The 24,561-nt window shown below is 40.6% G+C and overlaps 1 protein-coding gene across 13 annotated transcripts in view; it reads right to left on the bottom strand.

Annotated features, from left to right (window-relative positions):
* The window catches only part of arvcfb (ARVCF delta catenin family member b), a 378,373-nt gene that overhangs the window by 58,718 nt on the left and 295,094 nt on the right, over window positions 1-24,561 (bottom strand). For all 13 annotated transcript variants that reach the window (XM_049470443.1, XM_049470449.1, XM_049470448.1 and 10 more), the window contains 2 exons: window positions 15,542-16,044; window positions 7,040-7,223 (listed from right to left, as the gene is read on the bottom strand). In XM_049470443.1, coding sequence (XP_049326400.1) covers window positions 7,040-7,223; window positions 15,542-16,044 — 687 coding nt within the window. The remainder of the gene's footprint in view (window positions 1-7,039; window positions 7,224-15,541; window positions 16,045-24,561) is intronic.

Raw genomic sequence — 24,561 nt, 5'->3', positions numbered from 1 at the left:
CTTCATCTGACTGTTACCTCTTTTCCACCGTCAGAGGTTCAGATCAGAACCGGCTTTTCTGGCCCAGAACCTGTGATTTTGTGGTGGAAACGCAAAGAACCGTTCGGGAACCTGGCACCAGCACCGGCACCATGCCGGTGGAAAAGCACCCTGTGATTGTTCTTGATTACTGCCTTTTTTCTGAGACCTCCCCACTAACTATGACTGGTTCAAATCATCACCCTGTTTGTTACAAGACCTCCCCTGATTGTGACTGGCCCTGATCGTCACCTTGTTTATTAATACTCCTGGTAAATGGGTTGGGCCCTGAACACCATCTTGTTCATCCTGAGAGGTTCATGTCTGACTGTGATTTGTTCTAATCATAAACTTGGTTCACGAGATCCAAATTGTTCCTGCCCATGTGACACGTGGCACAGACTCTTAACCTCCCGGAAGGCAGTGAAAGCTGGTCATGGCAAATCAGGCTCTGCCTCCAAGCAGCTTACCAGGCAACAGATGTCAGCGGTTTCAGTTGCCATGGATACGAGCAGAGTGGATGGATGGAGATGGAGTGGCGTCGTGTGCCGAGAAGGTTTCCTACTGGGACCGCCAGTACCCAGTGGACTACAAACACACACAGACATACATACATAAAACTGCATCTGTGACTGCACTACAATCTCATAGTGCAAAAAAGGTACGGCGTCAGCGGTGTTCAGTCTGTCTCTCAGCCTCCCATCCTCCCCCTGTCCAAGCCAAACCAGATTATACTGATTAAACTGCTACAGAGAAAAGACAGAAGCTGCAGGGGAAAGGTGGGCTAAGGGGAAAGGGATATGGAGCGAGAGAATGAAAAAGAAAGAGTAGGAATGAAATTTCAAGCTTTATCAAGTTCACTAAATAGCCCCAGATGTCGAGAGTTAGCGAGAGATACCCAGCGAGCGGTGGAATGTTAATGTGGAATGTGCTGCGTTTAGCAGAAGGAAGAGGTTCTTGGTGACAGCCAGATATTCTCTACTTTCCTCACTTCACTACATGCCCTTACGTGAGCCCTTGAACTCACACTGCAATCTCAAAACCAGATTAAGAACCTTGGTAGGATAGCTACAATGGCGTGAAAAAATGTTTGCCCCTAAAGATCTCTCTTGTTTTTGTGTTGTTTTTTTTATTTGCCATACTGATATTTTTCTGATAATCAAGCAAACTTTAATATCAGACAAAGATAACCGGACTAAACATAAAAAGCCATTTTAAATGATAATTTTATTTATTTAAGGAAACAAAACTACCCAAACCAATCTAGCCTTGTGTAAAAAAAAAAAGTATTTGCCCCTAAAATGAATAACTTGGAAGCAACACCCTTGGTGGCAACAACTGCATTTATGCTTTACTGATAACTGTCAATGAGTCTTTTACATCTCTGTGGAGGAATTGTGTTCCACTTTTCTTTACAGAATTGTTTTAATTCAGACACATTGGAGGGTTGTCCAGGATGAACCTCCCGTTTAAGATCATGCCACATTTCAGACTGTGACTTGGCCACTCCAAAACTTTTTTTTTTAGCCATTCAGAGGTGGACCTGTTTGTGTGCTTTGGATCATTGTCCTGCTGCAGAACCCAAGTACGCCTGAGCTTGAGGTCACGAACAGATAGCAGGACATTTTCCTTAAGGTCTGATAAACAGCAGAGTTCCTGGTTCCATTTATTATAGCAAGTAGTCCAGGTCCTGAAGCAGCAAAGCAGACCCAGCTCATCACACTACCACCACCATGTTTTACGTTCAGTATGATGTTTTTTATTTTCTGAAATTATGCTTTAGTTTTACGCCAGATGTAACAAGACACACACCTTCCAAAAGGTTCTACTTTTTTCACAATAGTCCATTGGGGGGGAACCCTTTTTCAAATGGCTAGATAGGTTTAGATAGTTTTTCCCCCCTAATAAATGAAATCATCATTTAAAAATCTTTGTCTGATTTTAAAGTTTATTTGATAGTCTGTAAAAAGTAAGTATGACAAATGCAAAAACAAAAGAAATCTATAAGGGGCAAATACTTTTCACGGCACTGTAGGACTCCCTTCTTTCACACAATGCCATCAGCGAAGGGATTTTTTGGACTAGCAAGTGCATCCTTTAAGACTCCAGGAGAAAATGCACCATTGCTGAAAAACTCTTCAGTTCTTGGGTTGCCTTTCTGCACTGCTCTTTTGAGGTCTATCCAAAAAACATTTTGATGTTCAGTTTCAGGCACTGTAAGAGCAAAACCTTCAGCTTGCTCCTTTTGATGTAGTCTATTGTGGATTTTGAGGTGTGTTCAGGAACTTTATTCTGCAGCGGAAACGTGTGCTCTTTTCATCTTTATTTAACAGATGTTTCCAGAGTTTGTTGTTTTTTTACCTAAATTTGTTTCTTTCTCTTCCTTAATCCCCAGTGTAATGTGCCCTTAACGCCACTGGCTGCAACAGGAGCTCGAAGCATGCTGGATCCACCACCATGCTTAACAGCTGGAGATGAGGTTTCAGCAGACTATGATGCTAACACTATGGAGCATGAATTGTTTGAACCTTGACTTCACCATTAGTAGCCGAAGTCAGAGTAAGCACAATTGTCCATGCTCTCTCACCCCGTTACTCCCATTATAATGTTGATCAGTATACTTTTTCCATTTTTGGGTCATTGCTTGAAAAGTGCTTGTCGGGATAAAGCTTGGAAAATGTTTTATAAAATGAAAAAGTTCAAGGGGTATGAATACTTTTGTAAGCCACTGTACGTACCTCTCCTAAAAAATATATTATTTGGGTGAGTAAAGCGTTTCCATTTATTTACAGTCAGCTTACATTTCCAATATTATAATTGAAATGGCCATCGTTTGGCCACCACGCTACTCTTCAGTAATGTGTTACTTACGCAAGAATGAGGATTTTAAATTTTTAAGGATTTAAGAAGACTAACCAGTTGAGTTGGAGGCTCATATTTCTGGCTAGTTTTATTTGCCATGTACATGCTTTGGCTGGCTGACTACATTTGGTGTAAGGGGCAACGATTTATATTCAATGTTTTCTTTTCTACAGAACTATCGCTTCAAGATAAGAGCCAGGGCAGCTGAGCTGGCTTTGGTGTTCCCAAACAGAGGTTAAGACCATCAGTAGCAAACCCGGAGGTCCTGATAGCAGTGCCGGGAATGAATATTATCTGTGTTGTTGTGGCGTCCCAGGCTCCAGCTCTCACACACCCACATACAAACACACTCCCTATCTCTTTAATTAAGAGGTCAGTGGCAGATAGGGCTTGTGTGTATGAGGTGGGGGTTGTCAGCCAATGAAAGCAACCAGCTGCCAGAGAGAGGAACAGATACAGTAACAGTGTTTGTTATTTTACAAGCAATTGCATTCTACCATTTCTTTTAACATCTATCTACAAAGTCACCTCATAAAATGTTAATAATAAACAGTAACAAACGATTCTGATCACACATTATGGACATAGTACTGGGGTTTTGATCATTTATTTCAACTGTCTTCTTATAATGTTGGGGTCACTATCCTTTTGGAACACCCCATTGGGTCCAAGGGTCAACCATCTAGCTCACTGTTTTATGCAACTGTTAAGCATAGTTGTGGATGCAAGGGCCAGGGCTGAGATGTTTTGAGGTTATGCTCAAGAAGTCTGTAGTAGCCTTCCATTCTTCCCCTTTTGTGCAACGTACCAGTTTTACTATCAGTAAAACAGCCACAGAGCACAATGCTACCACCACCATGCTTAACAGTTGGTAGTTGATTCTTAAGGTTGAATACCTAAATCATTTTTGCTTCGTAACAGCGATATGAACAGAACAGATGTCCATCACCACGTTTATGGGCTGTTACATGGTAAATACCATTTTGTTACATCATAAAACATACAGTGAAATAATTGCTGTTGCTTTAAAAGTAAATTATTCAAGTCTAATGCATGTGTTACCTGCCTACGTAAGCCGCCTTGATGTTTAAAGCAGCTTCACACTGCACAGATATACACACTGAAACACAGAATCTTCTTGATATATTTTTCTTGCTCCCAGGCCAGACAGCTCTGACCAATCAGAGCAGAAAATTTATCATGCATTCTTTATTCCAGCACCTCACGTTGGCTTTATCTCCCCTTAAACATACAAGTATATACTAGTATTTTAATTGACACCACTAATAAACATAATTCCATTTTACATTTCTTACATTCAACTTGCATCTTAAGAAGAACATGTGTCATTAATCACACATAGTCAGAGAATATTGTTGTGATTAATTGAATTCTGGACTGGACTCCTGGCCTGGAGTCTATCTATTGAGAACCCCTAGCCTAGAGGATGTCTAACACAAATTATAGTCTATGTACTTACCGAACACCAGCCAGGTGGACCTACGGTGTAACTGGTATTTCTACTCCAACAAAAATTGCCAGGTTTATGGAAGCCAGGGCAAGGGCACAAATATCCTCTCTCTATGTCTATGTCTCTCTCTCTCTCTCTCTCTCTCTCTTTCTCTTTCTCTCTCTCTCTCTCTCTCTCTCTCTCTCCACCTCTCTCTTTCTGTATCTCTCTGTCCTTATGTGCTATCAGCCTGGCGAGCCACAGGGTAACCATGGAGATTACGAAACCTTTCAGCGCTTGGAGATCGTAATCAAAAGCCATGCGGCCACAATGATCCCCAGAAGGTCCGCTGGAAAATCGTTGCTTTTAACAATCCTGCTAATGGGTGCATCTATCCAGAAAAGGTGCGAGAGGGCACGATTATTGATTTCGGCCTTTCGTTAGGAAACTCGGAAATGTGAACTTAAAAACAGAACATATTTCCTTGATGACTGCCATCAGGAAAAAAAGAGCACCATGCCTTCATAACAACCATCAACAGTAATCATCTGCACCTGATACAAAGCCCTGAGGCGCTGGTGTTAAAGGTCTGCTGGACTGCTTTCCACTGGTACACTCTTCAATACAAAAATAATAAAGGGCTTTTGAGACAATGCTATAGGCAACATAGAAAAAAACACCTTCAAATAAAAGGAAAGTTTTAGAAATGAGACTAAAAACATTTGAAAGAAAAGTAAAGTAAAGTAACCTGTACATTATTAGAGGTCTATGCCAGTTAATGGTATGTACTAGAGGTGCTCACCAAACTGACCACTTTTCTGCTGAAGGCTGATCGCTTCTGAGAATAGAGGGTAACCATTACTGTAGCTCGGGTGCAGTTTTTTCAGCACAGTTAGCTATCTGTACATAAGGGCCACAGAAACATTCAATAGGAAGGTTTAAAAACATTGGGATCCACTGCTTATAGCTGTTTTTTGCTAAATGTATGGCAGGCTATTAGCCAGTATGCTGATGCTAATGCTGCATTAGCTATGTAGGATGAGGCCGGTAAAAATTGTGTTAACGCAATGTTGGATTTGGCTGGTAGCAATAAGGGATAAGGCTAGTAGTAGAGTGTTAATACTGCAGTAGAGAGGAGAACAATTGAGTATTAGTATTAGGTTTACTTTGTCCCACAAAATTACACAATATAAAAAGAAAATCAGACTTCATTAGCAGAAAAACAGCTAAAGAATGTTAACAATAGACCTTAAACAGAGTTTCACTAACAACTTTATCACAGCTTCCTTTACAAAAATAAAAAAATGTAATAGTTACATAAACACTATAAATGGACCGAAAATATTCAATGTTTAAGTAATCAAAAGAGCTATTTTTTAAATGTTCTATTGCAAAATTATCCTTCAAGCAACAGTATTAATATAATTAAAAGGTCTGTAGTGACTGCTCTTAAAGCTTTTTGATACCTCGTATCCAGAGTTTTAGAAAGTTATATTATATCAATACATTATTCTGCATTCAGAACCGATTCTGGGACAAGGAACTTCTGCAATTCTGAGTGAATGCTTGCTGTTTACTGCTGTTTTTCTATTTTACTCGGAAAAATACTCATACAGTGAAACAGCAGCAGGAGCCCCTCAGGTAAAGTGCTGTTCTCATGTTTCTTAAGGCAGGATGGAGCGTTTGGCTCCTCATTACTCCAGTGTGTAAGCTTGTGATGCTACCTTGCTAGCTTTAGTTAGCAAGTTGTGCTAGTATGCTTCTTTAGGGATGCTATTTTATACAGCACTCGCAGCACTTCTAGCAGTATGGCAGTGTGTGAAAAATACATACCGGTTTTAACATTCCTCAACTCGCAGTGTGACACATGTACAAGGAATACAACATATAAGGCATTTTGAGCTGGTAGGAAAGCACTGCTGCTTTCGTAGAACTGAGTGAGACACCTTTTTACTCATATTGACTTAATGGATGACCCTGCCCTAAGACTGCTAAATGGGCCTCTTCCTTTGTGCCTCTGGGTCTTCTGAAAGTGAATTAGAATGGATCGGATGAGTAAAACTATTCCATAAAAAGCCCAGGAGACGTCTGAGTAACCTTAAATTGCTAGAGCATCTCTGTAAGTGGGTGGTTTAGAGAATAGGCTGGCATTCTAAACATTAACATGACCTGAATCTGATGGGAAAAGACAAAACATCTGATTTTGGGCTGAGTTTGAAAGGACTGTTTGATTTTTTTTTTTTTTTACTATTAGAAATAGAGGTTTCGATTTTTGATGCTTTTTCTGATGGCAACAAGAATGCTGAAAAGACTAAATAAGTAAAACCTACTTCTCTGCTGTAAAGAACAACAGAATAAAAAAAGACATGTAATTTAATGTATCTTTAAAATTGAAATACAGTAAAAGGAACAGACTGTTTATTTACAGTAAGCTTAGAATTTCAATATTAAAGGGTTTTTAGTCAAGTTTCTCCAGCACTAGGGCTGGGTGCAGCAGCATTAGCATTAGCCGTTAACCGCAGCACTAGCAGGACATAAATGCCACCCTGAGTGTCCCGGTAACCAAGGGCACCATCAGCTTGTTTTAACATGGAAAACATGCAGACTACAGTCCAATACACTCTCCTTTGTACGGCAAAAAAGTTTGTGGCAGATGCTAATACTGCTACAGCCTTATTGATTAAACACAGTATTTAAAAAGCTCTTTACCGTAAGCATCCTGACGTGTTCTTGAAGACAGTGGTCCACTCAGCGTCCCGAGGCTTGGAGTCCTCGTTGGGTTCGGGCTCCCAGCCGGAGTGTGGGATGATGACCTCGTTGGTCATGGTCTGCAGGCCGTGGTTGATGATGACCATCTTCAGAGGCTCGTAGGAGGACAGATTCCACAGTGTGCCTGTTGAGATGAAAGAAAAAGAGAGGGAGGACTTAATTTGAAGACCCTTTGTTCAACCTTTATTCCACAGATTTTTTTTAATACACAATTCCAAAGGGCTTTGTAAGCTCAAAACCAGACGCAGAACCCCTGCAATGCAGACCATTTTTACAGATAACAGTGCACTGTTTGTTTTGCCGGAGTATTTCATTACAAAAGAGCTTTTGTTCATATTTGCACGTAGGTTTTGTTTTAAAACTTGGACAGGTTCCACACAAATGTTGCGTAGGTTGTAGGGAAGAATCCCTAAGCTCAAGAGCAACCCACACAACAATACACAGGTGAAGTCATCTACTGGCTTATACTATATACACTCATTTCGGGACATGTGCAGTTGTGATGGATCACAGTACAGTATAAACCAATTGGGAGTCGGAATGGTGTATGTCTATATTTTTTTTTCAATCACAATCAGATTCACTCTGGATCTGAATGGAGAGATTGATCTGGATAGGGGTTTTATTGAACAATGAGAAGCCTAAAAGAAAACAAGCTGATTTTTTTTTTTTTTATCGTAAGTAGAAGTAAAGCTACAAGAAGATAACCAACATTTCTACTTAAGTAAGGCAGGTTGCACACAGTCCACACAGAGTCCAGCTACATACTATTGCTTTAGAGAGATGAGTTGTGTGAGATGTGAGTGTAGCTAAACACTGCTGTGCTCCACCTAACCCAACCCAAAGCCCCCCCCACATGGGGTCCAGCCAATGTTTTTAATCCCAACACACACACACACACACACACACAGTAAAGATTCCAGTCTGTTTCGAACACACCACCACCCTTCCCCTTTCCACTCGGTTAAATGTTTTTCCCCATTTCAACCCAGTTGACCAAGGTCAAGAACCTAAATCTAAAAATAAAACACATATGAGCATCCTGGTTCTGCAGCACTAAACTCCAGAACAGAAATCTGAAAGATATGGAAGACTGTGACTGTTTTTGTATAGTACACCATAAAGATTCACCAAGTATAATACAAAATAAATATAAAGGAAAAATTTACTTTTTACTATGTATGCACAAATTCATCAGGCCTCAAAAGGACCCAATAATAAAGCACACTGTCTCAGGTATGTTTAATGCTTTCTGAGGTAGAAAATGACATTTCCTTAAGCAATCATTACTCAGAGGCCTAAGACCACTGACAAAAGTTATACATTTTCCGGTTTATAAGGTGCACTATCAATTAACATCTACTTTCTTGTCTATTTTCATACATAAGGCACACCGGGTTATAGGGCACATTCTGCCAGTATCAAAGTTTGAAAGGGTGTCGCCTTCTAATGTGGAGGATGGGGGAAGCGCCTAAGTAAACAAAACTGTAATTAAAAAAAAAAACAAAAAACATACATTTTCTTTCAAAGTCAAATGAGCACTGTATGTAAATCTACACAGATTTCTCTCCTAAAAACTGTTTATTTTGGTGAGTAAAGCGATTCTGTTTATTTACAGTAAGCTTAGATTTCCAATATTTTGTCTAAGGGTGAGTTTTCAGTGAAGCTTCTTCAGCACTAAGACTGGGTGCAGCATCATTAGCATTAGACGTAAATGATGCTAGTGGTGCCAGTAGTGCATCCCATGTACCTTGTTTTAACCTGGCAAACACACAGAATACAGTCCAATATACTCGCCTCTGAACGGCTAATGCTAATGCTGCTGCACTCAGCCTTAGTGCTGAATAAACTTCATTGAAAGCTCAACCTTATAACACTGTACTCCAGTACAGTAGCATTACTGCTTATTATTAACTGACAGATAGAATTCAAACCTAGGACACATTGTTGATTTGGGGGAAAATGAAAGGATTTTGAGTGTGCTTTATTGTCCAATTTGTACATTGTAATTTGTACAATATTTGTAATTTTGTTTGTGTGTTTAACAAGTGCACCTGCACGGCTAAGATAGGATTGGGCAGCTGCCTGATGATTGTGTCAGGGTTTTAATTAATCAGTGGTGCACCTGTATTTCCCTAGGCCAAGATAGAAACACGCCATATATTTACCTTAGTGTAGATTTATTCCTTAACTCCAATGCTATATTAATGACACGAGTGCAAGGCGTGAAAATACACTGTTGACAGGGTGGAATAGAGCAACGTGCATCAAGTAGGGTGTACAATACTACCCATAGTGTCCCAGAGGATCTGTTAGGTTCCAGCTATGAATTAAAGCACATTTCTAACATTAGAAGATGCAGAGTTTGGTCTTCAGGACAAAAGCCAGGGCAGAGTGATTAAGCTCACACTGGGCCATAAAATTCAGTCCATTGGCTTTAATGACCTACAGCGCAAGAGAATAGGCCATGTCTCGACTTTCCCCAGCAAACAAGTCTATAACTTTTCTGGGTAATCAACGTCGCACAGTAAAATGGTGGCCCATTTAATACACTGCTTTTACAGCCCTGTTTAGGCCCTATTGGTGGTATATGTGGTAATAAGCTGTTACAGTTATTGCCCTGCATGTGGACAGATGTTTAGCATGCCTGGAATCTGTGCACGACTGAACGGTCCACTTAGATACTGCCAGGACCAAAAGTATTCCTGACAAAAGCTGCTTTTCTCCAAAACAAACCCTGCGGGAGGCAGTCGAATCAAGTCAAACAGCAAGTCTAAATATTTATGCTTTCAAAAATCCCTCAGTCTTGCTCAATGCAAAAAGAAAATAACCCAAAGTAACATTGCACCCCCTGTTGTGAAAAAATAATATGATTATTTTTATCCACACTTTAAACCTTTAAACCAATAAGCCTAGCTGATTTTGTATACTTGTGAGTTTTGGGTACAATTTTCTTTTTGACAAATTCATCACAATCCTATAATAGGAGATATTAGTCCCTAAACAACCTTAATAAACACTCCTATACACTAGATAATAAGATATTAACAACCAGATCTCTAAACAACCTCAAACATCTCTGTACACTAGGAGATACTATCTAATGAACACCCTTAATAAACAATCCTATATACTTAAATATAAGATATTAGCCCATAATCCTCTATAAACACTCCTATACACTAGAAGAGGATATATTATTCTAAAACACCCTCAATAAAAACCCCTTTACATTAAAACAAGAGATTTTAGTCCATAAACACCCTCAATAAACAATCCTATACACTAAAATAGGAGAAATTAGTCCATAAAACACCCTCAATACATACTCCTATACACTAGGATAGTAGATTAGGTCATAAACACCCTAAATAAAAACTCTTACATTAGAATAGAACCAAATCTGCATCTCCACTTAGTGTTCTAAAGACAAGAAGTCTATGGAGCACACAGGCACAATTTGCAGGCTGACTGAGAATCACAAATCATTTTATGACCCACAGTAAACACACTGATCTGATGTCACTTCTTTCAGTTACCCTTCTGTTTTCCAGATTCCTCACAAATCGAATCCAGACCGGGTCCAATGACATAATTGTGCAGCGGTGGCCTGGGGAAGCTCTTCGTCAGTGAGCAGCATTATTGGGTTTACAGTTTCCTGCTCGTCACTGCAGCCTCCCAGGCTAATTCAATCTGCTAAAGAGTGAAAGACACGCTGCTTTTACAAGCTGTTCAGTGCAAGCTGCTGTTACGACCCTGCTGTTCCTCTGCAATCAATCACGTTTGGCATCCAGCTGCTCTGTTCAACCACACAGTGTATGACAGAGTGTATGACCTGCAAGGTTTTCTCAGAACAAGAATTTGTAGAATTCCTACAAAGAATTACAGCTTTGAAGAAACAGAATGCACATCAGGGCTAAAATACAGTTAGAAGTGCAGCAGTAACCAGTGCTTATTACCACTGTTTGTAAAAAAAAAAAAAAATCTGTCCATGATAACTCCCACAAGTCAAATCCAACATGGCTGCTACACACATATATCATCAGTAGTAATGTGTAGTAGTGTAGATGTAGAAGCAGATGTAGTAGTATCTCTGGATGTATTGTAATGTTATTTGGATGCACAAAATACTGCATAATGCATCATTAGAAGCCTGTATTGCTAGGGGTGCTAACATGGGACAATGCTAACAATTATAGCTTACCTGGTATATAAAAGGACATTCCAAACCATGACATTCAACTTCTGAGGTAAATGGAACACAGCTGTAGAGTAGGCTGCATATCTATACACTGTGTGTCTAAATGTTTGTTGACAAGACAAGTCACTGATCCTCACAGCAATGCTTGATTTAATTAAAAAGCTTGTAGTAAGCCTTCAATGGACAGTAGAGACGAGATGGCAGAAGAAAGATAAGATGAAAAAAAAAACGATAAAAACAAGACCAGATAAATACTTTTTAATTCCCCCAAAGAAACCACAAATGCAGGTGTCCAAATACATTTGCTGCCTCTATACTGCATGTTCAAATAACTACACCATACCCAGTTCAGTTAACCACAGCTGAACTTCCACAATAATGATGAGATTAAAAACAGCAAGGAAACTCTTAATATAGCGCTCAGCCCTCACAGGGAATGTCTGCTGCACTGTTTTTTTACAAGGAACAGAATGAAACCCTTCAACTAGCCCTGACAGCCGGACTTGGCCTATTTTTAAAACCTGCAATTATTTTTAATTGTGGCACGGCATACCCAGCCTTTCAGGCCACCGTACAGCAGCGTTACGAGGGGGTTTGTTTTCATAGAGGCCTGGCGAGCTTAAAGCATAAGGCCAACCGGGACCGAGACTGAAGCCTGGAGACGCCGGGTCTTCTTGCTTGTGGGGAGCGAGCTATTTTTAGCCCTAACTGAGAGGCCTGTTCTGCTGTAAAAGCAATTGTTGGAGCTCAGGCATGGGCACCCTTTGGTACCTTCAATATACTGGCAGACTAGGAGGTTCATAAAGGAGCTTTGAAAATTGGGAATCTTAAAAGGATCTATTGAACTCCTAACACTAGTGTCCCAGCCAATATACCAACAAAGCACAATACTTTGACCTCAGTAGTGCTACTCTAATCGCCAGTTTTCTTTTTGATATTCTCTGTATAAATAAAACCCCAGTATTGCTATTCTAATTATACATTTAACTCAGTAGTGATATTCTAATCCTAAATTTACCCTTAAGGAGCAGTAATGCCACTCTGCTGAAGTATAGCGTTATAAGGGTGAGTTTGTCAAGAAGTATCTCCAGCACTAAGGCTGGGTGCAGCATTATTAGCATTAGCTGCTAACCGCAGTGCTAGCTCTTTCACCAACAGTGGAGAGTCTATTAGAATGTAGTCTGCGTGTTTGCCGTGTTAAAACAAGCTACATGGGATTCACCGCTAGCTGATAGCGCCCTGGGTTACTGAATCTGCTCTGTATACATCACAAAGTAACTATCAGAACAACAAAAGTGTTTTTTTCTGATTTTTGGTCTGATATTTTCAGTTGCCAAACATTTGGTGCATCCAAATATCCTAATTTCACTAGTTGTAGGGTTAACAACTTCTCTTGCACTCAGCTTCCGGGCTCTGGCTTCCTCAGGAATGCTGAAAAATTGCCTCAGACGGCCTACCTGACAGAGTCGAAGATTCCCAGAAAAAAAACTCAAGGAGCAGGATGATGTAACCCACTTTCAACAGCTTGACCTTTGTGGGTAATACCTGCAGCTCACAGCCAGACAAGTTTCTCTCCAGCTGAAGCAAATATGATCCCTATTTCTACTCAGTTCTGTGATTTCTCCATAGTCTTACTGCTGCACCCAAAGAAATCCACTATAGCTCCTAAGGTCAGAGGTTAGATCCCAGTCGATGGCCTTTTTGCCACTGAGCAAAGCACTGAACTACGCAGAGCAACCTGTTATCCAATACAACCCACCTGGGACGCACTTAAATCGATGGACAGTTTAAAACCTTTAGACCTCCCAGCTTAACATCTCCCAAAGGTCCTGGGGTTTAGCACGGCTACTGTAAATCGAAGCAGGCCTTCTTACAGAGTTCCCAGTATTCCAGCGAATGTGTGTCAGGTCAGAGAGCTCATGCAAGAGGATTAAAGCTCTGGCTGTAGAAGCACAAAACCCCATTGTACTCTCTTACTAACACTTATCAGGTCAAACCCAGGTTTTAAGTAGCCTAGACACTTCAAACAGCTGGTCCAGAATTAGTACTCTGGTTTTGAGGAAGCAGAACTCTGTCAGTGTGTAAGCTGAAAAGTTAAATCTTAACCTGCCTTAGCCATTGGCCCACCATAGGCAATACTGGCAGATGTAGCTGTAGAACTAAACTGAACGAAAGAGAGAGGTCAAGTGTAGATTCTGCCCACAGATCACAGCCTACTGAGCACAACACACCAGAAGACACCAGAAGACTAACACATGCTTTCTCCGATACATGTGAAGTCAGCCACTGCTTTTTTTCGAGCTGCTGCTGATGCAGCATTGCCGATCATCATCACAGCTCGCTTGGAGGAAAGCGCGGCGGCTCGGTTCTGATACATCAGCTCACAGACGCCCTGTGCTGTGGACATCACTTCTAGGGTGCACCATCTACACACCCGGAGGGAGCAGGGCCAATTTTGCTCCCTCTAAGCGCCGGCAGCTTATGGCAAAGCTGCATGAGCGGGGGTTCGAACCTGCAACCTCCCGCTCATAGTGGCAGCGCTTTAGACCGCTGGACCACTCGGCGCCCGACTAGATTGGTTTGAATAGTTTATTTCCTTTAATAAATAAAATTATCATTTAAAAAGTGCTTTTTTTGTATTTACTCAGGTTATATTTGTTGGATAATCAGAAAAATATCAGTGTGACCAAAAAGCAAAAACAAAAGAAATCTGTTAATTATCTTGGTGCACACCAATGCTGCCTTGCTTTTACAGGTGTAAATAACATAAAACACCTATAGTACATTTAGGTTAGACAGCAAAGACATCACCCAGTATTCGTAGCTACAGGAAAAACCCTAACAAGCCAGGTTTCAGACACTAAACATGTCTTGATTGATCAGCTATATTAGGGGAAAGGAGAAAAACTGTGTAAACAGATTTTACACTAAACTATCACTTTCATTGGACATCGATAACAAAACCCAGAATCAGATCATCAGGCTGAAAATAATCACATCCCAACATGGCAGTCTCTTCCCTTAGCCTTCAGCCTGGTATTAGTGCAGAGCTTCCTGACTAAGCCAGCACACAGCAGTCAGAATAATGCAGGATTTAGGAATTATGAGCAGAAATGCAGGGGAGGCCCCGGGAGACTGACGCTTTTAGGTGTGCCCTAGAAAAAGAGCGGCACGGCATCGGGAAGCGGCGAGACGGGATCAGCCGTCAGCTGCTGCTGCATCGTGGGCACCTCTGGATGAAAAGCCCTGGTGGATTTTGGGCTGAAACTCGTTGTGTTCTCAAAGTCTTAAAGGGAATTGCCATTGGTGGCCTGGAGCTGGATGTAGGAGCTGTGGGCTAATGCGGCTCTGAGATTTTCGCTGCTCTCAGTGAAACAATGTTGCCAGCAGGAGAAAATCTCTTTCTGCTATTTTTGGTGTTTTCAGTTGTTTTTTTTAACTGACAGCTTCTGTTGTTTCTTCGGGGGATTTTCCAACTTGGGAGTGGAAAAACATCATAGCTATAAAACCCAGAATGAAAACGAATCTGTTGTTCTCCTCCACTGACAGGAGGCCGATTCAGGGAAGTTTCTAAAGTCTGATGTTTGAAAGTATAGATATACCAAACTCTCAAAAACGAGATGAGGGAAATATCTTTCTAGACACACCAATGAAGTTCTAAGTAACCTTATTGGTAAAAATGTTCCTAAATTGTTTTTTTTAGCTTGAAACCAAAATTTAAAGGCCCATTAAATAAGGATTACATTTTCTGTAGTAACTCATAACATGACCGAACGTATCATCGGTTATTAAGGAAACATGCTGAGGAAACAGAGCTTCAGGCAGTATTTTCCTATTAGAACTGTGTGGTACCTCTCAGAAATCTGTGTGGTACGTATCCTCCGAACCTGCCCACTGCCATTCCACCAGTCCCATTTCCATACCCGTATTTTTATGCTAAACAGGTTAAATACAAGCTTTAGTAAGATTCACTACCAATGGCTGAGTAATTTATCATGCAGTAAATAATACATGATCCACAAATTTACCTAAGGGTTTGTCTAGGGAATGACTACACACTGGTGGTGAGTGTCAAAAACAGGAGACACACCCATTATGTAAATAGATTGATTGCACCAGAGGGCAATGAAAAATAACTCAGTTATTAGTATGATTAAAATGGTTGATTTAGCTTAAAGATTTCAGCTGTAATGTATATGTGGCTGCAAATGTTCATCAACTTAACACAAAGTACTGCATACCTGTAACCAGTTCCCGGACCTCCATGTCGTTGGTCTTCCTCAGCAGGCGGATGAGGGCAGGGATTCCATCGCAGTTCTTGATGGCCACCTTGTTGTCGTTGTCCTTGCCGTAGGAGATATTGCGCAGCGCTCCACAGGCCTTTCGGTGGACCTCGGCTTTAGGGTGGTCCAGCAGACCCACCAGCACAGGGATGCCCTTCAGCTGCCGCACGTCCTTCTTGATCTTGTCGTTCTCATAGCACAGGTGCTGCAGGTAGGCGGCGGCGTTGGACTTGACCGGGTCGATGGGGTGACCCAGCATGGCGATGACCTCGGGCAGGTCTGGGTCGCGCCACCGCGGGTCCTTGCGGATGCTGTCGATGGAGGGGGAGCGTCGACCACCCATGCGGTCCAGACTGGCCATGCTTCCTCTCTCCGGCTGAGCCAGGGGTGCCGAGTACATGCCGGGGATGTAAGGGTGCCTTTCATCAATCAGCTCCGCCTCAATGGGATCATCATAGCCTCTGATTGGGAGAAAGACAATAAGAGAAAATTGTAGTTTGTTTAAAATTCATGACCATTATTACCTGTTCTAAGAGTAATCCACCAACAAAGGTCACACTAAGAGCACTAGTGTGCAAAAGTTCAAAAGACCACAAAGATATATATATTTATATATATAGATAAGGATTCACAAACATTCAATTATCGCTTTATACACTTTATACAGAATATAGAAACACCCAGTGAGAGAGGAATAGAATGAATTTTAAAAAATGAAAAAGCAACAGTGAATTGAGTGAGAATCAAAAAACAGAGAAGCAACCGAGAAAAAAGACACAGACAGAGAAAGTGGGAGAACAAAGGCTAGAATAAGCTCACTGAATAAAAATGATATATGGGTAGTTAAGAAGAGGGAGAGAGAGATAGAGAGAAACACAACCATCCTGCCTCCTTCAGTCAAATTATGTCTCCCCCTTTGAATATCTGTTAACTGGGTAAAATGTAAAATATTGTTGAATTTGTCATAACCATCTCTCATCATGAGGTACACTACCCAAGTAGCCTCTGAGAAACCTTTTAAAATCCAAAGAACACTGTAGCATCTGTTAAACATTGTGGTATATAGGTATGAGAGAGAGAGAGAGAGAGAGAGAGAGAGAGAAAGAGAGAGAGACAAAGAGAAAGTGAAGAAACAAAGATTAGAGTAAGCTCACTAAATAAAAATGATCAAATTGTGTTTGTGTAGTTTAGGAGAAACAGAGACAAAAAGAGAGAGAGAACATTAATAGAAAGAGAAAATCAGAAAACAAACACTAGAGTAAGCTGACTGAATAAAAAAAGATATATGGATAGTGCGAGAAAGAGAGAGAGAGAGAGACATTTTCTTTTCTCAATCCAATGATGTTCCCCCTCTTAATGTGTGTCTGGGTAAAATGTAAAATGAGAGAGAAACAAAGAGAAAGTAAGAGAACAAAGACTACAATAAGCTCACTGAATGAAAAAAAAAACAAAAATGTAACAAGATTTATGGGTAGATAAAGAGAGAAAGGGAGCGAAAGAAAAGCAGACAGTAGAAAAAAAGCAAGGTAGGAGACAGTATTGCAGAGTCTGAAGTCCTGAGGGAGTTACACTACCTCACTGAAATCTCTCTCTTCTTGTAGACTGTATGCAGACTGTGTCTGAGCCGCTGTGGGACTCTCACTTTTAAAATCATCAAACACAAAGCTGCCATGCCCACCCCGGCCCCACTGACCTCCGAATAACTGACCAACAACCAACACTTTCCTAAGTGACCAGAGACAGTCACACCTGACCGCCAACATTCAACATAACTCCTGTGTTTCTAAGAACTCCTGACACTCAGGTAGAACATCCAAAACATCACAAGGATGGTGGTGCACACCTAGTGTAGTTCATACTAGGGCTGCAACGATTAGTCGATATAATCGACAATGTTAATTATTTAAATTTGTCGAATACAATTTTCATTGTCGACTAATTGTTCATTTGGGGACAAGTGCTGGGGACAAAAGCGGAATGGGAGACTTAGTTTGTGTCTCCAAAAGTGCCCAAACACAACCGATTACATATTAAATCACTAAATGTCAGTAATTTCCATATTTAAACAACATTTAGATATTTAAATGCCATTTAAAACTCATGTTCTGCTGTTTTTAGAGATAGAGGCAGAAATAAGCGCTGACTAATCGACTAATCGAAAAAAATAAACGTCAGATTAGTCGACTACTAAAATAATCATTAGTTGCAGCCCTAGTTCATACACAGATATGCCAAAAGTCATGGACTCAATTCTGTTTCCTTTCCCGTGTCAGTGTATAACACACCATATTAACTTTCAGAATGGCTATGGAACAACCAGTAACACAAAAAATAAACAGAAAATAATTTATTTTCAAGAGCATTGCTATTATCACAATATAAAGTTTTAACGGCATCAAAAATGTTTGCGATAATACTGTATACGATATTATATGGCACACACCTAGTCCACTAAGTTTAACATTGCCATAAACTTAAGAGATCCTACAAAAGTAATTACAATATATAAGTGGTGATGCATTTATTTGATAAGATCTGGGATCCTGGAGCATATTTTCCAACAGATGTTGCAGTTGGGCCTGTAGATCCCGCTCTAGACTCTTACAGCCCTTAGCTGGTAACGTCCCACGCATCACTACTATGGGTAGCTGTATGTCTGCAATAGATCTGCAGATCATCTATTCAGGAGTTGGAGCAGTGTGTCTCTTCACAGCTAAGGTAGAATTGAAGAGCTCATCATAAAGCCTCTTTACTCAAACCTGCTAGTCACTGGATCCCAAACAGAAGCTGGATTGGTCTTTAAAGACAATATGGGTTAAGTCCATAGCAGTGTAGGTTTCTCATTCATTACACCACTGCAATGAAAGCTAGCAGCTAGCTGATGGATGCCCTAGACTGTAATTTAATGGTCAGATGTTTGGAAGAAAAAAATGTGAGGCTTCCAATTCCAACAACACCAACTGAACCACCTGTTACGCAAAGCACGCGCAGGGCTGTTTTGCTGTCAGTGGAACTGGTACACTGAACAAACCTGGCTCACTGATTATATTTCTAAGTGGTGGAACTCTTGTAGCAGAAGCTGCTCCACTTATTATCGGACAGCAACAACATGAACATCGTTAGGGATGTTCAAACCCTCCCTGAACGTATTTGCTGCAAGCAAACAAACGGCCTGGAGAAGCTTTTGAACGGAGGCGAGCGTGTGGTTGGCTCTGTTGGAGAGGAATAGATTTATGCTTTTATATGATGAAGAGTTAGCATCTCAACAGCTCTGCAGTAGTGAATGATTTAGTGATGCTATGCTGCATCTTCTGAAGTTCTCGGGTCTGTAAAAGAAAGGCACGTCTGAATAAAGGGCTTTGAAAAGTCAAAAAGTTCTGCGGTAGGGCTGCAAGCAAAGCCAGGCTGCATATTGAACAGGAGAGAGGATGGACGCAATTAAAGAGGCGTACTGCTGTGAGCCTGCAGTGTTGCTCTTTCGCTCTCAGATTTCTTGTGTTTGCTAGTTAATGGTTAATTTTTTACGTGTGTGGCTTTAATAATACTAGTACATCTAAAAAGAAAAACTAGGGAGGGATTTATATATTTTTTTTTGTACCTGTGTGTTTTGATATTTTAGAATTCGTTAGATTATATTTCCTTATCATTTTGAGCTTTAGTTAGTTACCTTCCTATTTCATATCTATTTTTCTGTTTTTATTAAATGCTGCAGAGCTTCAAACGCGCGGATGATTTTTTTTTTTATGTATATTATTTTTGTACCTGTGTGTAGACTATTTCTTTTTTGTTATTGTAGAATTCGTTAGATTATATTTCTTTTACCATTTTGAGCTAAGTTTATTTAGTTATTTTCCTATTTCATATCTATATTTTTCTGTTTTTATTAAATGCTGCGGAGCTTTAAACGCGCGGATGATTTTATTTTTTTATGTATATTATTTTAGCTTTGTACGTGTGTGTACACTATTTATTTTTCGTTATTTTAGAATTCATTATATTATATTTCTTTTACCATTTTGAGCTAAGTTTAGTTAGTTATTTTCCTATTTTATATCTATTAATCTGTTTTTATTAAATGCTGCGGAGCTTTAAACGCGCGGATGAGCTCGCGTTCACGCTGGGGTTCAGTCTCGCGTTCACGCTCGGGTTCAGGCAGACAATCTAAACTCTAGTATGCAGAACTATATTATTATTGTAATTAGATTTTCCATTCTTTTAAATAGCAGGATACTTTGATTTTTATTTCTCAGCCCAGACGAGACCCGGCCCGAGGAAAGTAATGGAAAAGCTGGGGTCAGTCCAGGCTCCAGGAAATAGTCATCTGTTTTTTAATACTATTTTTATTTTATATAAAGCTGTGGCCTGATAATCACCATATAACAAAGTATTACTGTTAACGAAAACGAACGAAATAACGAAAACGAAAAGTGAAAGTTCCCCTTAACTGAAACTAATAAAAACAGTAATTTATAAGCGCTGTATCCACTACAGCAGTTTAACAGCGGGTGGTGTTGTGCCGTTTCTGCTCGCGAAGAGGAGCCGGGGATCAGATGTCGGCAGCGCGCAGTGCCTCGCGGTCCGCGGAGTTGCTTATATTTACTGTGCTCGAGCTAGCTGCGAAATAATGACAGAAAACTCTGAGGAAACTGCAGAATTCTGTACGGTATTAGAATATGAGCGTGAGTGACATAAAAAAACTGTTTTGTAGAGAAACAGGAGATGAGGAATATTTAAGGAAACAGCTGTAACTTTGAGTATCTCACACTGAACACCCCATGCTGCAGGATAAACTGATAAATCTGATCATTTCGGTGGTTAGTTGGTTGTTAGGGTTTTATTGTCACTTCAGCACAAATGTGGCTATTTGTGGCGATAATTTTGGTCAAAATTAGTGAAACCTGTAGAGTTTATTGAGTTTTTGCTGTATGATCTCCTCAGAATCCCCACCCCATAACCAATCAGGGAGCTCCTACTGCTTACCCCTCCTACTGCTCTTTCATTGTGGATGCGCAGAATGTCTTAAACGTCCGTTTTTCAAAGTTCAGGTTTGGCACGTCACGTGGTTAATATACCGTCACTATTTTACAATACCGTCACCATATTTAAATACCGTGGTATAACGAAATACCGTCATACCGCCCAACCCTAGTGGACACAGACCAACACCAGCAGATGGCATGGCACTTCACACCAACACTAATTGTGGAGATTTCACACTAGACCTGAAGCAGCTTTCTTATTACTGAATCATTAACACTAACCTTAACTGAGGCAAGTGTGAACTGCAGTTCTTTAAATGTTGTTCCAGTACTAATGCTTACAGTAATGTAAACAGTAGTATATTTGTCTGCCTATCCATATACCTATTTGTCTGTCTGCCTTTTTTTCTAATGTAATCTCCACCCAGGCATCTAAGCTAGACTGTATAAAGCCTCAGACAGGCCTATAAAGTGGGCAATAAAAAAACAGGGCTGAATTTGGCTGTGATGAACAGTGGTAATTACGCTGGGTGTGTGTGTGGCCAGGTCACCTCTGCTGCCTGCGGGGTGTGTGTGTGTGTGTCTCTCTCTCTCTATGGGCAGAAATGGTTCTGAAGGGCATGACTCTAAAGCCACAGGCTTTAGGGTATCAGAGAGAGAGAGAGAGAGTGAGAGAGAGAGAGAGAGAGAGAGAGAGAGAGAGAGAGTGAGAAAGAGAGTGTGCGAGAAAGTGAGTGCATAAAGGAGATCTCATTACCATAACTACTTCAAAGCCATCATATCTATCGTTCACCTTCTATATCTATCTCCATTACACACACACACACACACACACACACACACACAGAGAATAAGGGCTGTGCAAATTGAAATTATTGAGACGGCTAGTTCAGATGGATGCAAAACGCTGGCCAGTCTGAGTGATGGGAATGTCAGGATTTGCATTTAAATTGGCACCATTGTGTGTGTGTGTGTGTTCCCAGGATGTGAAAAGTATGGCTTTAGACAATGATTAGAGAAGCTCCTACTACAGTTATAATGAAGCTAAATGTCCTCCATGTCTGAGAAGTATATGTATGTGCGTGTGTGTGTGTGTGTCTGTGTGCCAATGTGTGTGTGTGTGTGTGTGTGTGTGTGCAGTTCTTCTAATATTTGTTATATTTATTTTTTACACTTTTCTCCTACTTTCTCCTCGTAATAACCGACTCATCCCCCCCATCCCGCCGAACACTTCCTTATAAGGACAAAAAACACACACGAGAGGGAATCTTTCCACACTGAGAGCATTTCACACACAGCTGCAATCTCCTCCAAAACACACACACTCACACAAACACACCCTTACCTAATTTCTAAAAGCAGTTCATTTCAGACAACAGTCAAATTCCACATCATACAAAAGGCCTGTATATCTGCCCATCCACACTAAATGTCCAAATATTTGTAAATTCCCCTTCTATTGAATATATTCAGCTACTTCAGGTTGAACAGCGTGTCTGGTCCCTGTAGAGGGGTATAAAGCAGAAGAATAGGACTGTCTGACTATTTATCTGATTATCCATCGATCAATCCATCCATCTACTCATCCATCCTTCCATCTGATAATCTAACTAATTATCTGATCATGCATCCATTTGATCGTCTAACCGATTAATTATATAACCATCCATCCATCTAATCGTCTAACTGTCCGACTAAGTACCTGATTGTCCATCCATCCTTTGATCATCTAAATGTCTGACTAATTATCTGAACATCCATTCACCCACCTATCTGACCATCCATCTATCTGAACATCTGTCTTACCATCTATCTATCCATTTGACCATATAATTATCCATCTATTCATCTACCTCACATCTGAAATCTGTCTGTGACCATTTATCTATCTATTTAATCCATCCTTCACTTACGGCCATATATTGCTTGGTCGCTTTCTTAATCTATTAGACGTCCTGTTCGCTTTTTCCAACTGTTTGATTACTCATCTTTTATATCTGAATATGTACTGCCTTAATTAGTAGCTAGCGATCACTGTTAGCCAAATTTGCAGGCTGGATTTAAGCTGCTGCATTAAGGCTCAGTGAATCACTGAAGTGTAGCTCAGAAGACAAAAGACAAAACAAATGCAAAAACATTAACCTCCTCTTCTTCAGATCTGCAGCTTAAAAATACTTTAATTAAAATCCAAGATACTTAATCTGACCACTCATATCTGAGACCAGTGGCGTTGCTAGGCAACTCTAAAGAACAACAGTGCTTTACTCGAGGGCAGCATCTTCCAGCTACACAACACTTAATCACTTTATCAAGCTATACATAGACTTAATAAACTTAGACTTCTAAAAAGAGTCCCAACCCTTTCTAACTAAAATAACAGCAGAGCTGACTAAAGTAGCTTTTAGCTTTTACATTAATTTTATTCTAGTTTTGAACATTTAATTTTACAGATAAAAATCTATCAAAATAAAGGCTTTCAATTTCAGCAGGCCATTCACTACTGCGCTAACGTGCCGCATCATAATAATGCACAGATTTACAGACAGATGTTCTGTCCACTGTCACTATCAGTCCTTCCATCACCCATCCATCTATTCATCCAACCAACCATCAACCAGTCCATCTGATCACACATCTATCAATCCATCCCTCTATCTATCTATACATCTATTTATCTAACCATTAATATCTATCTGACCATCTATTGATCTATGTATCTATCTGCCCATCTATCTGACCACTCATCTGTCTACCCATCTACCTATCCATCCATCTGTCCACCCATCCCTGCATCTATCTAACCATCTATGTCTCTGCCCATCTTCCTCTATCCTTTTAACTATCTTTTAATCTGACAGACCACCCTTCTGTCCCTTTGACCACACACCTACCTACCCATCCATCCATACATCTGACCACCCATGTATTTACCCATTTACCTACTCATCCATCTACCTACTCATCCATCTGACCACCCATCTGTCTACATATCTACCTATTCATCCATCTGACCACCCATCCATGCATCTATCTAACCATCCATCCATCCATCCATCCATCCATCCACCCACCCACCCATCTGTCTACATATCTACCTCGTACCTACCCGTCCTACAGACCATCCATCCATGCATCTATCCAACATCTGTATATTAATCTGTGACCACCCATCTGTCTGATCACCAACCTACCTACCCATCTACCTATCTTCAATCTGACCACCCATCTGTTTACCCATCTGTTTACCCATCTACCCCACCTGACCACTATTCTATCTGTCCACCCATCTATTGCTCTATTTAACCATCCGTCTATCTATATGGTCATCTTCAAGCTACAAGAGATTTACGTAATCGCTTCATAAAGCTATACATATGCTTACCAACAGGCATCCCAGCACTTTGCCATCTAAAAACATTGGAATAGAAAAAAACAGCTTTTAGCTTTCATGCTAGTTGTGATGAAAGGCTTTAACTATACAGAGAAAAACATAAAAATAAAAGCTTTGGTTTCAGCAGACCATTCACTAATGGGTTAATGTGCTGGGTGGTCCGCGCTGTCGTATTAATGTGCTGATTTATAGACGGGCGGTGTGTCCGCTGTCTCTTTCAGGATAAAACACATGGTGAGGACGCCGCCCCTACGTTCCCCTGAGGGTCGTTTCCCTGACAACAGGCAGGTGCGTAAAGGGTCAGCCAAGGAGAGGGGTAACATTAGAGAGTGGATGTGGCCACGCCCTCTTTGTCTGGCAGGGGGCTATTAATCACTCTGACAACAAGCCCCCCTACAGTGAGAGACAGAACCGGAGAAAGAGAACAGGATAAATAAAGCTCACATCGGTTCTTCAGTAGATTATACACACTAGCTGTTAGTGCAGGAAATCGCCACCATCGCTAAAATGATTCAATTTTGGTCAGTGTGTAATTGACACTTTCTGCAAACTAACTGTGTGATAAACTGTAATTACAACGCTTGCATTCCCACATTCATTACGCAGAT

Source organism: Astyanax mexicanus, chromosome 22, assembly GCF_023375975.1.
Source record: "Astyanax mexicanus isolate ESR-SI-001 chromosome 22, AstMex3_surface, whole genome shotgun sequence".
Classification (NCBI taxonomy): Eukaryota; Metazoa; Chordata; class Actinopteri; order Characiformes; family Acestrorhamphidae; genus Astyanax; species Astyanax mexicanus.
Note: the sequence above shows the minus strand (reverse complement) of the source record. Positions and strands in the feature narration are given on the sequence as shown.